At 43.3% G+C, this 18,233-nt stretch overlaps 1 protein-coding gene across 4 annotated transcripts; it reads left to right on the top strand.

Annotated features, from left to right (window-relative positions):
- The first annotated feature begins 794 nt into the window (after positions 1–794).
- VDAC1 (voltage dependent anion channel 1) lies at positions 795–17,299 on the top strand. 4 transcript variants are annotated; one of them, XM_075164579.1, is made up of 10 exons: positions 801–898; positions 5,027–5,102; positions 7,442–7,511; positions 8,084–8,133; positions 9,118–9,270; positions 9,360–9,412; positions 11,634–11,861; positions 14,916–15,066; positions 15,453–15,510; positions 16,338–17,299. In XM_075164579.1, exons 3-10 carry the CDS (start codon positions 7,445–7,447, stop codon positions 16,427–16,429), a joined length of 852 nt encoding a protein of 283 aa, XP_075020680.1. In that variant the 5' UTR covers positions 801–898; positions 5,027–5,102; positions 7,442–7,444; the 3' UTR covers positions 16,430–17,299. The 4 variants fall into 4 exon arrangements, with proteins under 4 accessions (XP_075020679.1, XP_075020680.1, XP_075020678.1 ...); XM_075164578.1 differs by lacking the exon at positions 5,027–5,102 and having other exon boundaries at positions 795–898; XM_075164577.1 differs by lacking the exons at positions 801–898; positions 5,027–5,102 and adding an exon at positions 3,735–3,875.
- Positions 17,300–18,233: the final 934 nt, after the last annotated feature.

Genomic DNA, 18,233 nt, shown 5'->3' with positions numbered 1-18,233 from the left:
GTCACCGGGACAATTTCATTCTGGATTCAGCCCCAGCTTCCCTGCAAGCCGTGAGGGCTGATTCATACAGCTCCCTAAGTCACTGGAGCATCTCTGCGCCCCACGGCTGATCCTCGCCTGGGGAGGCTTGCTGCCTCACAGCCGCCCTGTCCCCTCGGACACCCACCATCACACATGGCTTTTCTGCTCAAAAACTCTCTCCCAAACTCTCCCTTCCTCCTCTCTTGCCACTCTTGGCTCAACAAGGATATCGGGAATGGCAATTTTAACTGGATGGGGAGTTAGAATTTAACTAATTCTAGGTAATTCTCATTTAACTATTTCTAACTAAATGGGGAGTTTCCACGAGAGCTGGGGATCCCGGTACCCAGGTGCCCCCGACGCGGAGGCTGCAGGTGCCCTGGGTCACTCCGGGGCTGGGACCGGTGCGTCTCGGGGATGCTGTGCCCCGGGGCTGGTGGGGTTCCGGTGCGTCTCGGGGAGCGCCGCCCGGTGCCGGACCCGGGGCCGGTGGGGTCCCGGTGCGTCTCGGGGAGCGCCGCCCGGTGCCGGACCCGGGGCCGGTGGGGTCCCGGTGCGTCTCGGGGAGCGCCGCCCGGTGCCGGACCCGGAGCCGGTGCGGTTCGTTGCCCCGCTGCCGCTCGGGGAGGGGTGCCCGCCGGGAGTCCCGGCGCCTCCCGGAGAGCGGCTCCCGCGCCCCGGTGCGGCGGCAAGGCCCGCCCCGCCGCCCGCCCCTCCTGCCCGTCCCTCCCCGTCCCTCCCCTCCCGTCCCCGCCCGCCGTCACGCAGCCGCCGCCGCAGAGCCCGGGGAGGCGCCGGGCAGGGGCAGCCGCCGCCGGAGGAGGCCGAGGCGGGAGCGGGAGCGCGGCGCAGGCTGGTGCCGCCGCGGCGGGGCCAGGTAGGGCGGGGGCTGGGGGGTCCCGGGGGGTCCCGGGATAGTCCCCGGGCCGCCCCCTCGGAGCCGCGGCGGGGGGCGGGGGGGGATCCGCGGCAGCCGGGCGGCGAGAGCCGGTCACGGGTCACGAGTGGGAGCGGGGGAAATCCGCGGCGACCCGAGAGGGTTTTTGCCATCCGCGGCCCGTCGGGATGGGAATAACTGTTTTCTTACGTAATGCTGGGCATTACGAAATTAGGGCCCGTTTTCGAGGCATCACGGGGTGGCGGCGACATGGGAGGGCGGCGAGGCGGTGGCGTGCGGTGCGGCGGGTGGTACGGGGCGCTGCCGCGCGCCCGTCTCGCCGGCGCACGGCGCGATGCCGTCGGCTGCGCCAGGGAGCCCGAGCGTGGATCCGTCCGGGCGCTGGCCCCGTGACGGGGATTTAAAGGTCGTTCGGCCGCGGAGGTGCTGCAGGTTTCTCGTCAAAGGCTTCCACAAGTGGGGATCATTTTTCACGTTTGCGGGGAGCAAAGGTCGTGGGTGGCGAGTGGCCGCACCTGCCCGGACTTAGCACCGCTTTAGCGCTGACATCCCTTCCACCTCGCTCGCCCGCACCCCTGAGATCTTTTTTGCAGGTTGGCAAATTCATTCTGACATGCACCAAAACCCCAAACCCCGCTCCCCGCAGCCAAACCGATTTTTGTTTCATTTTATTCCGCTTATTCTCAAAATGTAGCTCTTTACTTGGGGGGAGTAATGTCAGTTTAAAAATCTCAAGGACTCGGGTTTTCCCCTCCCGAACCAAGCAGGGAGCACCGTGCAGCCGCAGCAGCAGCAGTGCAATTGCCTCCATTCTGCCTCGTCACAGCCCTCGCTGGGAACAACTCTTGCTGGAGGCTGAAAGACTCATTCAGGCTTTGGGCATTGGTAAAAAAAATAGTAACAAAATTTTCTGAAGACGAAGCGGAGCTGACTCATCTTTACTGACCAACGCAGGGTTGTGTCTCTGGGGAATATTTATAGCGATACGGGCTAAAACAGGTCCCATCTCGTTTCTCAGATGGTCTAGTGAGGATCAGAAGCACGTTACAGTTTGTTTTGTTCGGTGCAGCGGATGGTTGAATAATCACCTGTCTCATGGCATTTTATCTATGAAATTGTGTCAGATTTCCTTCAAAAAAGGGCGTTTGCACTATTGAAAAGACATCCCCGAATATTCCCTCCCCCCAGCACTCTCCGTTGAAGGTTTACGCTGATCCACAGTCTGCACCTTTGCTTCCTGCCCACGTTTCGGGTGGTGGGGGGTGTGATGCTGTGTGGGACATCGCCGTCGGTTGCCGTAGCAGCAGGAGCGATGTCCCCAGCCCTGGCTCTCGGCGGGATGCAGTCGGGAAGCACAGCGCAGGCCCTCCTGGGTTTGGCAACTGCTGCAGGTAGAGAAAACCCCATCCACCAGTTGGGTGCTCCGGTGCGGTGCATGCTCCTCTTCTGTGTGAGGGGAGCAACCTGTCAAATTGCGCTGGAAGACAAAATGCCCATTTAATTAGTCATCCCTATTGATCTGGGGCTGGGTGTTCCCGCAGCGGGGCCGGGAGCGAGGGACACGTCCCTTCTCGAGCGTGCACCAGCCTCGCCCCTGCGCCGTGCTGGTGGCATGGAGTGGGACAGCTCATCTCCTTCTCTGCAGAGATTTGAAAGAAGCAGATAGTTAACCAGCATGTTTAATTTAATGTATAGGGTATGTGGTTCTTTGTTCTTCCCTTGCAGTTTTAGTAACTACAGTAGCTACAGCAGGCTGCAGTGTCCCCCAACTTTGTTTAGTTGATACTTACACGTGATAGTTTAATAAGGGGTTGCCGTACAAGGGTGTCGTTCTTAATTTATACTCATACAATTAAGAGCAGGCTCTTTCTTTCTTTAATTTCATAAATATTAGTATAGACTAACTAATAATATTTACATTTGCTTTTAAAAAGTTTATCTCCTCTATGCACCTATGTTTATTGGGCTACAGAGATGCTGCATAAACCAATCTTTAAAAACTAAATCTGCTCCATCATGTATGTAATTCAAAAGCAAAGCTGCGGTAGGAAGGCTGTGATCCTGCGAGTGTCAGAGGGACGCTGCATGGGTTTACTAATACCTGCATGAAAGAAACTGAGGACTCAAGTCTTAAATTTTGAGTCATAATGGTGCATGGATTATATGATGTCGGCACAGTAGCAAGCTGGGGCAAAAAGTGTTGTTAAGTATTGTGTCCCATAATGCAGAGTATTTACAAATCGCGTGCTTATACTGGCTTCTCAAACGACTTGTGAATGTGCCGAAGTTGATGTTTGACCTCAGTGGAACTACTCACGTATTTATGGTTAAGCGTGTTTTTAAGTCTCTGCACAATTAGGCTTCTGAACCCCATTCAAAGCAGGCTGTAGTCATGACTTGAATGATTCGGGATCTGGATCATAAAACCCAAACTGTGGAGCCAGCACCGTGCTGACGTGGCAGCCTGGGATGTCGGATGGTGGACAGGGACACGGGTGCCGTGCGGAGCTGGTGACTCCGGCCAGGCTGCCGTGGCACGCGGGGAGAGCTGGGCCCTGTTCTGCCTGAGGGCAAAAGCACCGTCCTTCGTGGTCTATTTATCGACACAACATAAGTGGTTGGGAAATGACATTGCACAGGCTGGGGGTCCAGAAAGGCACTTAAAAGTTGCTTCATACCAAGGAATAACTTTTCCTTTAATGAAGGAGATAAATGAGAAATAAATTAATCAGGTTTTTGTGATCTTGAGGCAAGAGACCCTCATGTGCTTTTTTCCTCATGCAGACAGCAGACTGTACCTGGTCTCACACCCCGATGCTGCCTGTCCCTCCCAGCTCACTCGCTGGTGGGACGTGTCCCCGGCAGCTGTTACGTGTCAGCTCTGCAGTTATCAAGGGGTACTGCTTGTGGAGGCGGGGAGCTGAAATGTCAGAACTACTGTTACCACCAAGAAATGGTACCTGAGTTCAAATTTATTAGGAAAAAATGTTGCTAGAGTAAGGTTAAATCCAACCTGTTTATTTTCTTAGCCTTGAATCTGATAGACTCCCATTGTCTTCATGAGAATTTTATTCTTATCGTGGATTTTATTCTTATCTTAAATTTTTAGATTGCTCCTTCCCCTCATGTAAATATCATAAAGTTGATAAGTCTGTGTAGGGAAACTTTAACTTAGGCACGTAAGAGAGTTATCAAGCAGAGATGAGTTTTCCTTTCGTTTCAGCCAGTCCTTACGTTTGCCAAGGGCACCCTGGGGATTTGCTGCCTATTGGGCTGATTTTGATTTAATTGCCCAGAACTGCATTGTAGGGTGAAAACTTTGCCATCTGTCACACTGGAAAATACTCAGATTCGGCCTGCTGGAAGTGCTTTGTCTTTAATGAAATCTTCTCTAGGGCTGGCTCTTGGGTCCTGCAGCTCCAAAGGAAGCTCCCTACTTTCTCCCAATGGCAGTTATAAATCAGGCGTTGGTGGAGGTGGTGCCCACAGCAGCACTCGGTGCTAACTCCTCAGTTCAGGTTTTCTTCAGTCATGACTTGTGCTACAGTATTTCCTACTCAAGAAAATGAAAGTATTTTCCTACTTGGAACACGTTATATATATTCTACTTGGCCTGCTTTGTGCGGGAGTTGAGGTACGCAGTCACTCTGAGCTATTTGCACAGTTGGACAAGGATAAAAGCAATGAATTCATTTCAGCCCTAACCTAATCTGAGTTAATGTGCTGGGATCCCGCTGGTGAAAAGCAAGGGCACTTGGCCACGGCCATTCCTTGATCCTTTAAGAGTTTGAATCCTTGTTAAGCATGCTTGTCTTACAACTGCACTCGCACAGGATGTAATCAGTTTTGTTTTCCATCTGTTAAACAAGAGGCTTCTGATTAGCCAGTGCAAATAGAAATAATTATTTTTATTCTGGCTGACCACAGCAAGGTTAACCACCACGTACCTAGCTTGTAGTGTTTTCCACACTCAGCAATTTTAAGCAACTTGCTCTGTGTGCATTACATGATTTGCCTTACAACCGGCAGGGATTTGGCTTTCAATATTGTCCCTTAATTATAGTAATTGCCTAAGTGGAGATCTCGACATCTCCCACTGTCCTACAGCCACAGCCCAGACTGCAGCAGTGGAGCAGCCTGTCACAGCTCATCCGCCCGACGAGCCTGGCCGCATCCACTGGAGGTACGCAAACGTCAGTGGGAGCAAAACTTGGCTTCATGGGCTTGGATAAGGGAGAACATAACCTACAAAATCCAAACCAAAAGCATACAGCATTCAGTTTTCAAGAAAATATTTTGATTTTATGAAGTGACTCAAAGGGACTGTTGATAAAATATATCTGGTAGATTCCGAAGTGCAGCTGGCAGAGCACTGCATTATCTTTCAAAGCAAGGCTTATTTGATTTTCAAATGTAGGGATTTTTAACATTTTTAATTTTTGATGATGCTAAATGGAAATACCCATCAGAGGGTTCTCATGAGGCCGGGCTGCTCTGGCAGGGAAGAAGCATTTCCTGAACACACACAGCCTTTAGTGAATCCTCCCATCCCGCTCCCCAGTGCTGCCTTAGCTCTGACTTTAAGGTATGATCTCCAAGCAGGCCATTGTACTCTGCTTCTAGTGACTTTAATAAGGAGCAGAGGAATTACTTAAAGAAATCTGTTAACGCTTGGTTTGGGTTTTTTTGTGCATATGTTTTTTTTTCTTCTTTTTTTTTTTAAGGCTGGTTTTGTGTATAAACATTAAATCCCTGCTTTCATGTTTGCACAAAAAACGGAGAGAGACATTTAGGTCTAATATAAGCAGCTAAAACTGCTTTGGAATATGGAATACTTTTTTTTCTTTTTTTTTTTTTTTTAAATTTAACTGTTTAGCTGCTTTTGTATTCGGGGCTGCATCTTGTTACTGAACTGTAACTGGAAAGAGATGACATGCATCCAGGTAGTCTCTGCAACTGAAGCTACATCATAGTATGTGCCCCTGTATCCTAGTTTATTTATGTTCTGAGAAGACTGTTTGCTTTTATTTAGCCACCAGATCTGTTTTGTTCCCTCTAGGATAGGGATTCTTCATTTTTGCAATAGCAATATCCTGCTTTAACAGGCAACAACTTGTTGGATGGAGTGCTTGAGGCGCTGAGTGCTGAAACTCCCTGTCTGATATTCGTGGGGTGGTGTGCTGGCCCAGAGAACTGCTCCAAGTCTACAGCCAGAAGGACTATGACGAGCACCCCTCGTGTTCAGAGCTAGCTGTTTTGTTTGTGGTTTAAAGGAATAGTTTTCTGGGAACGTTGAATAATCTGGAGTAAGGATTGGCAGGTGATTTTTTAAGCATTTGCATGCTTATGTAATAAGCTGCTTATTAATTTTGCATAACCGAAAAGTTTGGGAGTATGGAATTTTAGTGCAGCGTCTGGTATTGAGAGGACCAGCTTTATAAGTCTGATTTAGCTCCTTTGCCTTTTTAAAATGATGAAATCTTGTCTATAAAGACAGAAGGTGTACACCATTTCAGATTGTTTGACTTCCCTTCCCTAGAAAAAATCACTGTACTTGGATAAGAAGGTAGATTTGGTTGGTTTCTTCCTCTCAGGATCCCATTTTCTCCTCCATATACGATGAGACAGTTTTCTCAGTGGCAGAGAAAATGGGATGCATTAAATTTCTTGCGGGAGGCCATTGAACTAAGAATGGTCAGGGCTTGCCGAAGATGTGAAAGTGAGGACCTGCATGGCAATGTGGGCATCCCCACCAAACAGAACATGATGGAGAACGCTGCTCCTGCAGTGTCCACACCATCGGGCTGGTGCCTGGCTCCAGGCTCTGCAGAGAGCTCTAGTCTGCATTTGGCTGCTGGAGTGGGGTTGTCCTACCCTCCCGACTGCCTGACTTCACAGTGTAGCATCCCTTCAGTCTTAATTTTTTTTAGCAAGCTCATTTTTTTCTCAGTTGATGAACAGAAAAAGTCAAAGAAAACTGAAGGTGAAGAATGACCATTTATCGATTTTGCTAACATAAATGATATCCATTTGCTGCTGTGAATTAGAGGGAGAGAGATGCTACTGATGCTAGATGCCTGTCCTGGTTAGATTTCCTGAGTGGATGACTTGGGGCCCTAATTCTTTGCATCACAGTGCATAGATCCATTGCAAGAAACAGAAGAAATGTTTCCGAGAAATGGTTTTAAAAAAAGAAGTTGTTCGTTCATGCGGTTATACTGATACGAGAACAACAGTTAACTCTTTGGAAAGGCACAGACAGTTTCTTTTTTTCATATATATATATTTGGTCTGCAACCCGTTTCTCATCCTCAGTGGCAAATGCATGGTAATTGCTTCTGCTGGCTAATAAGCAAAATCAAATCACACTATTTGCTATAGCTACTTTCTTCAGGCTGTATGTAATTGATAGGTGGTGGATAGAAAATAAAACTGGCTGAAATGAGCTTAAGTTTCTTGTTGTGTGAATGAATTAAGTAAGTTTCTGAACGCTGAAATTTCCCTTTTTTTTTCCCCCCCCAGAAAATGGCTGTTCCACCTGCTTATGCTGATCTCGGCAAATCTGCCAGAGATGTTTTCACCAAGGGATATGGTAAATAAAGCCAAAATAAGTTTGGTCTTTTGCTGTGTACCTGATTCCTGAAACTGTTAGGATTTTATTACTTTTCCCTGATAAATATTCCAATAATTTCCATTAGAATCCAGAGAATTCTCTATTGTAGCTTCACATTGCCCTTGCTGTCTGGAAAGGGAGGGTAACTTACTTTTCTTTTGACAAAATTCTTCCTGTTCTCCATAGGACTGTTGTCTGTTTCGAAAGAAAATTGTATGATGTATTTTGACTGTTTCCTTGTATCATGAATAGGATCATTGATGGCAGTCGTTTGCTTGTGAACAAAATGCTGCTCAGTATGAATAAAGACATTATTACCTTTTTTGGTCCCAATTATATTGCTGAGGTCAGTAGGATTAATCAGTCAAGTGCTATCTGACGTGAGTACGAGCTGCATAATCTGCTTCATAAAAACACATGGTTTGATAACTGTACCCTTGGTTTATTTTTTTAATAGTTCACAGGCAATTTAGAAGGGAGTTTGAGAAATAAATCAGAAATGCTTTTCAAATTAACATATATATAATTCATATTTTTTACTCATCTTCTAGGTTTTGGGTTAATAAAACTTGATTTGAAAACAAAATCTGAAAATGGACTGGTGAGTTTGGAAACACATTGAAATCCAAAACATTGCAATGTTCTTGTGTTTATTGTCTATTTCTTTTTAAAAGTAAATACGTATCCCTTACTCTCCCCTTACCATTTTTCAGATATATTATAACCTTGCAAGGTACTTTGCATTTGTAGTTTTTGTGTAATACACGAGACTGTGCACAAATTAGAAGATAGAGTGAAGGGCTGCTTTGCAGCCGTAGTAATTGCTTACTGTGAAAATGATGTTGCTGTCTGAGGCCGCCGCCATGGCCTGTGCTCAGTGTCAGTGCCTCCCTCCGCCCGGCTGGATGGAACGAGCAGAAATACGCTGCTTTCAAGTTCTGAGAGGTTGTGCTCCCTCCTGGATTTCTTTCTGTAAAGGTTTTGATTTCGCTCTGTGCTGGCGTAGGGCACAGACTCTCTGGGGGTCTGTTAAGGAGCATTTCAGAACAACGTTTTGCCCAGGGCTGATAATCAGTTTTAAAAGAGAGCTTGCACACAGTTGTGATTCGCGACTTCTCTGTGTCCTGTGGTCAGAATTTCGGACAGCACCATTTCTAAATGTGCTGCATGCTCGTTTTCTTAGCAGTCCCTAAACAAGTGTAGTTGCGATGTAGCTGTGCATTGGAGCTAATGTTTAGAACATCTCTAAGAAGCATTTGCGGACTTGCATGCTGCTTCACAGATACACCTTGCACAGACTGGCACCTTATGCCGTGCTATGCTGCCAGTACGTTATCCACGTTCCTGTCCCATACCCGTTCCCTTAGCATGCGATGCTTTTTCTCCCTGACGCTGAATTCTTTTGTGGGACAAGAGTGTGTTGATATTAATGACTAGGAAACATGTTCTTAAATCTGAGAACTCTGCAGTATTGAATAATATCCCAAATTATAATGACTAATATGCTCTACAATTATAAGTATTTGCCTGCATGCAAATATATAGCTATATATAATGTATATACTATTTTTTTTTTTATTTTTAGGAATTTACAAGCTCAGGTTCAGCAAACTCAGAAACGAGCAAAGTTAGTGGTAGTTTGGAAACAAAATACAAATGGGTGGAATATGGATTGATGTTCACAGAAAAGTGGAACACCGACAACACACTAGGCACTGAGATTACTCTTGAAGATCAGGTAATTTTTGGCTCAAAGATGCAATTTACAAATTAACTTATGACAACCCCTAATTATAAATCCAACCAGTGAATTTCTTTTCTGTTCAGCTTGCACGTGGCCTGAAGCTGACCTTTGACTCCTCCTTCTCTCCTAACACTGGGTAAGAAGTGAGTAAGCTTAAGTGACAAAAAAAGGCGTTTTTTATTTTAGTTTTGCAGAATACTGTCTTGCTTCTTCACTTGTTCTGTCCTAAGATACCAAGACAGTTAATAATCAGCCTGTGCATGATGAAATCATGTACATCTGATTTAAATCTTAGTATTAACAATCCCTTTTTAATCCTAAACTATAGCAAGCAAACTTTTAAATACAGTAACTAGAAAATTATAGTCAGAATTAGGGTGGGAAGAAAAGGTTTTGTTTGCGCCCCTGTTGCTTATTTGTGGCCATGTCAGAGGATGTGCTACTGTCTGAATAAAAGCACTAAACAAGTCAGCTGTAATGCAAAGCTTAACAAGCTCCGGGAGCCAGTTGGCCACGGCTCTAATAGGTCAGCACAGTAATTGGGCTCTTCTCCCGAGCGGAATTTATCATCTGAATTCTTGCTGGCCACAGCACGCCTTGGCGGTGGAGTATTTCTGACGCGGCGATTGGATGCCACGTTTTATGTGGGCCAGAGGGATTAAGCAGCAGCTGTAGGTCTAGATGTTGGTTTATTTTTTTTCCCCTGATTATCTTTTTGCAAGCAGTGCTGCCAGTGAGTCAAAATATTCTGCACATTAACTTTCCAGAACAGCACGCTGCACTGCAGGCTACCTGGTTATAGTCCCAGTGGAGGTTTCACCCAGTCTTTTAGATTGTGTCTTGCATTGTAAACTCTTCCAGTCCATTCCCAATTCTACATTAATTGAATATTTTTGTATTTGTTAACCAGAATAATCCATAGTATTTGTGGATGATTATTTCTTAGCTGGTAGGATTCTTAAAAAAAATAAAAAAGAAAAAACCTGTACGAGAATGACAAGTTACAGCTCTGTAGCTATTTCTTAGGCACTTCACAGACACTGTACAATCTGAATTATAACTGTTGCCTTGTGGGAGGACTATTGTAATTGGAATAAATGGAGTGAGATTCAATCCTAGTGTGACCTGGTTTAGGTTGACAGGGATGCGTCATGTCTGAATAGGAGACACCTTTTCCCCCTTCCTTACTACTTACTGGCTGTCATGAATCTTTCAACAGGGAAAGTCATTTTTAGGAGCGCCCCGTGTTAGCTTGGCTCTGTCCCTGTTGAAATTGGGAGAGGTACTGCTGACTTTTACAGAAGTTGCAGACGAGTTAATGCTGAGTGCTTTTGGCACTCCTGCTCTTTATTTCTGACTTTGCAAAACACAAGAAATTCTTGAGTCCGAAATAATAATATTAATAATAATAAAAAAGAGAGCAATCTCTATGTGGGTCTGATACCTCATTGAAACAGTTCTTGGAGACTGTTTTTGCTAGCTGAAGTGAAAGGTTGATTTGAAATTTCAAATTAGCCTGACTTTTCCAGAAAGATTTCAGTAAAAGATTTGGTCAAAGACAGAAGACACTTGCAAGGTAAAAAGAGAAGAAAAAAGTCTTATTTAAGAGTAGCTGAATATATTAGACGTAACTCTCTTGCCTTGTGAGGGTCTGCACCCTTGGAGTGAACTGACCTAAGGACACATGAGGAAACACTGTTCTGGCCAATAGCATAAAAAGAGACAAGTGACTCAGGAAAGTTTATTTCTGCATTAACCTGGCAGCCTTTCTGATGGCTGTAACCATTAAATTTCACAAAGCATCCTAAGGAGAAAATAGGGTGTCAGAGCCACTGAAGCAGCCTACATGCTTAACAGCAGAGACTTTCCCTCAGGAAGCTGGAGACAAAGTAGTGATTTCTTGACGTCTGTCACAGTAAATGAAATTACTCGGTTCACTAGAATTGTCTAAAAATTGTTTGTTTGGGACGGGCCAACTACTATTGACTTTCTGTGGCCAACCTGTAAACTGCTACAGTTTCCGTTCCTTCCCTGCATCTACCAAACTTCCAAACCCATCAGATTAGTTGGAGATGAGGATTTGTTTTTGTCACCTTCTGTCTGGCTTATTTGGGCTGCTGCTTTTCAGAACACAGCCCAGAAGTGCTTAGTGGGGCACCACACTGCATTTTATTGCTTGATTGCAAATAATTCACTGTAGCTGAATTAGGGTTTTGCAAATGTGAAAGGTTAAGAAGGTGACATACCATGTGGCTCTCCAGGTATGTATTACACTGAGTTTAAGTAACTGATTTGATTGAATTGCTACCTATGAGCGTGCCTTTTCAAAGATACGAGATTCTTTCTTTTCTCTTTAGGAAAAAGAGTGCTAAAGTTAAGACAGGGTACAAAAGGGAACACATCAACATCGGCTGCGACATGGATTTTGATATTGCTGGTCCTTCAATACGTGGAGCCCTGGTGGTTGGCTACGAGGGGTGGCTGGCAGGTTACCAAATGACTTTTGAGACAACAAAGTCTAGAGTAACCCAGAGCAACTTTGCTGTTGGCTATAAGACCGACGAATTCCAGCTTCATACTAATGTGTAAGTATTGGCAGACGGGCATTAAAAAGGAATTTGAAAGGATTTTGCTGCTTACTAGAACAATGAAAGGGATGGAGTTTCAGCAATGGCAAAAAAGGGAATTGTGGATTTGGAATTACTTCTTCATTTAAGATGGCAAGCTGCATTTTTTTAGCTGCATTAACTTTTCTTTGAATTATGTGGGTGAGAGAGTGCATGAAGGAAGGAACTGGAACTCACTGAGCACCCAAGCGTCCAGTGTCTATCTTTCTAACAGATAAGGATCATTAGAATCTATTAGTGGAATAATAAAACAAGTGGGTTATAAAAATATTCTTTGTGAAAGTTGAAATAAAAGCAATGCCTTCCTTTTGCACATGTCAAATCAAACAAAATGGTGGTTTCATCTGTAGGTGAAAGAGGTAATCAGAGGATGAACAAGAACAGGCAAAAGGGAATGAGTGGAAGAGATATGGACTGGGTTTGTTTTAGTACTGGAAAGGATATAGTGTAAAAGTTTGTTTTAGTATTATAACTCCTAATAATCTATTTACACAAGCATTTGTCCTTTCTGAATGCATGAACAGTGGGAAACCAGAACCAAATTCCATGAAAACCTTAATTCCTCTGTTCCTTGTAAAAAAGCAATTTATGCCTTTGGGGAAGACAGTTTTTTGAGATTAGGCAATCCCTAATCCATTCCCCCAGCCCCGCCTTTCCCATTCCCTTGGGTAATTGGATATTTTGCATGTAGCAGAGCTATTGCAGGCTGTTCCCATTTGGGGGCTGAACAACTGTTCTGCCTTCCTGGAGCTGCTGCTTCAAAGGCTTTCTGTTCTGTTTCATGCTGTTTTGCAGAGGTCTGGTTTAGGAAGCTCGCACTGCCTTACAGAACAATTGAACCTTCACAGCCCAGAGAGTGTGTTTGAAGGATTGCCAAAGCACAAAGATGTGGGCAGGAAACTTTCATCAAAACAATATGCGGGGTCCCCTTCCACTCAGGAGTTAGGAGTTATTCCTTCAAGCACAATGGCTCTCAACTTTGGTGTACTGTAGCAGTTCAAAACATTGTATTATTGGCTTTTGCTATAAAGTGCTGTAATTATTATTACTCTTAATTAAAGCAACAGCAGAAAATAACTTTATAACAGCAGCAGGGCCTCAGATCTTACTGTACTGTTTCTTGGATTCCTGGGGGTGTGTTTCTTAGGTTGCTGTTACTGTATGTAGATGATAAGTCATCTTCAGGAGGACGCCTAGTTTGTTTAATATTCATGCTCAACTGACAGGCAAATCCATAAATGTGTGATACGAATAGAAATCTTATTTATTGATATTAATAGATTAGTTAGGTATTTGACGTGTTTCAGCTTTGAAACGTGTCAGAGTTTTTAAATAATCCCAGAAACAGTTGTGTGTGGAACTCCCATCACTAGCCTGCTCGGGTGTTACGTCTAGACAGTTCAGTGTTTCCCAGGGATGCTGTGGCAGAGCTGATAATTTAACTAGGTGGGGCTCGGAGCATCGTCTTTTGATCCTGGCATTACACAGACCAGCTGGGGACTTTAGCAGGTTACTTTCCTTAATGGTGCCTTAATATATTCATTTTCATAGGGGGATAATGTTTTTTTATCTACATCTGAAAAGTGCTATTTTTACTATTAGAATTAAAAGGGGGTTTGACTTTTTTATTGTTTTTTTTTTAATAATAAATAGTAACTAATGGGAGGTAGGGCTGGATAATTTCTAGTTTTAAATATGACTTTCCTCGTTTTTTAAGCATAGCTCAGACGGCCCCCCCCTAATGTTGCAGGTCAAGACAGAGCTGTGTGGGAACCTTGCACAAAATCTGCCTGTATAACCATCTCTCCTCAGTCCTTTTTAATCCCTCCTTTTCTTGAGAGCCAAGCACATGCAGTTTTATGTGAGCTTCAGTCTTATCTGAAGTAAGTACTGTAGTGTTTTTCGGGAAGAATTGCTCTAACAATTTAAAAGGCTGCTGCTATTGCTTGAACTTTTAAATAGGCATATCACTACTGTTTGTGCAACTGTTATGAACTAAGGAACATCAGGCCAAAGGGGTAAAAGCGGAGAGATTCTAAATCTGCCCCTGTTTTTAAGGTTTGGAATACTCTAATAATTGGAACCAGATTATTGCATAGTTTAGAAATAATCATAAGTATTTTATTTGCAGAGGTCTTCCTGTGGTTTAAAGCCCGTTTTGTGCAATATGTTTGTATCCTAAGAAAATAAGCAAAAATGGAAATTCAGATGCTCACTGGTTTAGAAGGAGCGCAAGGCTTCTAGAAGTCTTTTGCTCTTGTTTTTATCTATCATCTGCACGCTCTAACATTTTGCATTTTATTTACCACATTTTATTCCGTGTGTGACATTGGTGTCAGTAGTAATTTGAAGTTGTGCTACTCGGTAGCAGTGGTAGAAGGCTGTCATCGTTCAGCTGTTGGCCAGTGCTCTCTGCAAAGTAAAATTAGTTTCATCTCAGTTTCTAGTAGAGAGATATCTATGGTACAGATGTACCATAAGGACTATTGCAAATGGTATTCATTTGCAAAAGCCGATAGACTTGGCCATTAAATGGGCATCTTCACTTCTGATACAGTTCATCTGTGTCTGGTAAAAGCGTGCTGACGAGGCAGTATTAGGATGACTGCTCAGGCTCGGCGATTGGGGTGCAGCCCTTTCAGGGCACTAGGGAGACGTATGCCTGGGAAAATGATTATTTCAGAGATATGCAGAGAAGAATAAATCCCTTTACTACAAAGACTTCCATCTAGAGAGAAGGGAGGATTGGAAGCTGTCATCGTTAGTCTATTTTTGATAGTTTGTCATGGCTTTTTTTCAGTTTCATAAGTTGTTGAAATACAGTAACCACCAATGAATTTAAGCATTTAAAAATGACTTCATAACCAATCTGGCCTAATGGCTCTGTCTTAGTTGTTACAGGGATATTAAATGAGGTGTAAGTGAATGTTCTGCAAATATAGATCTTACTGGAAAAAAAAAGATGATTGTTTTGGAGTGCAGTTTAAAACTAGACTAATGCATTCCTTCCAGGAATGATGGAACGGAATTTGGAGGCTCCATTTACCAGAAGGTGAATGATAAACTGGAAACTGCCGTGAATCTTGCTTGGACAGCCGGAAATAGCAATACTCGCTTTGGAATAGCAGCCAAGTATCAGATTGACCCAGATGCCTCTTTTTCTGTGAGTGCTGTGCATGTACATTTATAAGCATTTGAAAATAGGCTCTTGTAACAGAAATGTGAAGCAACCTTTACATCAGTAAAGTGCGGTTTTGATGCAGTTCTGTGGTGTATCGTTGGCACATATATCTCTTTGTCTTGTTTTTGGCAGCACGAGAGCACAACTATTGGATTTTCCTTAAAAAGGACACAGAATGTTTTATCGTATTATTGGGCACTGTTTTGAGATTTTAATTTTGAAGCAAAATTAACTCTAGATTTCTTTTTTTTTGTGATTTAAAAGATGACATCCTTTACTTGCTTAAAAGGTGTCATTTAATTTTCAAGTAGGAAGGACTTTGAAGAAAGATACCAAATTATTTACATACGGTATTTTTTCCCTTTAAGGCTAAAGTGAACAACTCCAGTCTGATTGGATTAGGATACACTCAGACTTTAAAGCCAGGTAAGTCTATGCAGAAGAAATTCAGACATCAGTAAGTGACATTTTAGTCTGGAAGTATCAAAGAGGTTTTTCTGTGACAAAATGTGAATCGTTTTGTAACATTGCTGTTCCGCTTGGCAACCCAATGATGAACTTTCCAGGGACTGCTCAGTTAATTTTGGATGCCTGTTGCAAGCAGGATTATTAGAGACCACTATCCACCTGAACTCTTTTATGTTGATACAAAGTATATCTACAATTAGGGGTTTCAGAGATAGGTAAGTGCGATTTTAGGACTTTCAGAGGCTTCCTATTACTGAGTTTATTTTGCTTGAAAATGTGACTTTCTCAAGGTCCCCTGGTCCAGGAAGAGGACAATCTTACTGCTGTGAAATGGGTTTTAATGTAGTCTAATAAATCTGCTGCCAGAATACCAAGCAGATTGACATCAGATATCACAGTAGAGAGGGCTTGGGCCTTCTCATACCTAGATTTTAAAGTGGTTTAGAAAGGTGGATATGTTTCAAGGTCCCAATTTTTCATAATACTGGACTCTAAAATTAGATTAATCAGTAGACCAGCAGCAGTGAACTGAATCAGAGATTTAATGACTTGGAATGATAAAAAGCAGAATCTATCACCATGGTTTATTATAACTTCATAATTGAGAAAGATTTCATATCTGCAAATTGTTTTAAAATGCCCAGTCCTTACAAGGCTGGCCGCCAAATTACATTAACCTTGCTACGATAAATTAAAGCAGCAACACAGACACTGCACTTACTGAACGCGAAGCTCATTCCAAGTTTTAACAGTTGTCTTTTCTTTCACTTTTCTTTATTTCACAGGTATCAAACTGACATTGTCAGCTTTGTTGGATGGCAAGAATGTCAACGCAGGTGGTCACAAACTTGGTCTAGGATTGGAATTTGAAGCATAAGGAGTGATTCTACAATCGCTAATTTGAAAATACAGCATAGCTACCTTCAGAATATAGTGTACCTTTCAATGTTTTATGTCTGGGATGCAAGTATTGCTAAGTATCAGTCCCGCTAGTCCTGGTTAAAGACAGCTAAGCTTTAAAAATGATGTTGTTAAAGAAATGGAGACAAAAGCATAAAAAAAAACCTGATTCCAGGCTTTTTTTTCTTAATGTTATTGCCCATCACATCTGTCAGCTGCCATGATAGGAAGTAGGAAGGTATTGATTACCTTTACTAAGGTATTGACTGCACAAGGAATATGTCAATGTGGTGTAAAAACTGAGACGTTAAGAATCGCAGACCACTATATCATACTGTTAATTCCGTAAGCAAAATGTTCTGACATTTAAGGTTTCAGTTCACAATGGAATGTGCAAACTTGTCTGAAAAAGGGATTTTTTTTTTTTTTAAATTTTTAGATAGGCATTTCATGAATGGTTTGTCTTTTTTGGTTATCTTACACCTACAGCTGTCTCCAGAATGCTCTAGGTTGTCCACCTTGTGTAAGTCCGTTGCGGAGGAGGTTTGATGTGACTCAGCCAATACTACCTGTCCTGTGTTGTGGTTCCTTTCCCGTGCACTGACTGGAAAGCTTGTAAGACAGGGCCATAATCAGGGAAGAGTCTTTGTAACTGCAATCACATAATTGCATTACTAAATTTAAAATGGACTTTTGTTTTATTACCACTTTTTTTTAGCAACTAAATGGGTACATTTTTAGAGAGTCTTCCATTTTGTGTGGAACTAGACCCCAAAATGCTGTACTTGACACTACTAAAAATGGATAAAAAACCCAAACCCAACTTGAATAAAATATTGAAATGTCACCTTTTACTTTGTCTTTATATTAATTGTGAAAATAATTTAATATTAATTCTTGGCTCCAGAAGCAGGCTGGCAACATCTTATTGCATATTTTGTACCACACAAACAAAATATCCTTAGTAGATTTAAGTTCCAGACATAGCCATGTTTTTAGTGCTCGTTAAGCTCTGGCAACTGCACATATGCGTGTGTTTAGCTCGTGGAGAAAAGATAAGGTGACTCGACTCGTTTATCTTTCTTTCATTGCAGAATTCACTAAGTTAAATTACCTTTCTATAAACAAATAGGTGCGAGCAATGAACAGTTATCAGTTGGGATAAACTTCAATGGCTTTTCATTAAAACTTTGTGTTTTTTCATGTGTAAGGAATCGTTGTGGGTGGCGTGCAGATAGCAAGAGGCTGTGGTACAGGAGGATGTGCCTGATGAGGCAATGGCGTTAAACATCGTGAGGCTGTAGATCCGCCTCAGCGACAGCCTGCAAATTGTGCAACGCCGGCTGTCTTCCCTCTTACCACAGGCTATTCCTGAGTATTTCCTAGTATGTCTTATCTCAAATATTTAACTTAACACTCGTGGGAGAAGTAGTCGTCTTCTGGATTTCACCAGTCCAAACCAGCTCACAGTGACTTGGCAGATGCTCAAAATTAATTTATGTTGCTGTATGCTGTGCATGGCCTGTGTTCCGTGTCCCCGTAAGCGTTTGGGCTCCCTGTTCTTTGTTTTTGCATGCTTCAGGCATCTGCGTTTTGGAATTTGTTCTCCCATGATCAGCTTCAAGGCTTCTCTCGGGGCTTGTATCACCTCACTTGGGCTGAGAACAGGAAAGCATTTTTCCATAAATTTATCAAATTCTGCAAAAAGCGTTAGTGAGCGGTACACTGCAAAGCCCAGTCACGCATGCAGACACTGATGAACAGCCTCCCAGGGCTGTGGC

This window comes from Calonectris borealis, chromosome 15 (genome assembly GCF_964195595.1).
Source record: "Calonectris borealis chromosome 15, bCalBor7.hap1.2, whole genome shotgun sequence".
NCBI lineage: Eukaryota > Metazoa > Chordata > Aves > Procellariiformes > Procellariidae > Calonectris > Calonectris borealis.
The sequence above is the reverse complement of the archived record's forward strand: the minus strand, read 5'-3'. Positions and strand labels throughout refer to the sequence as shown.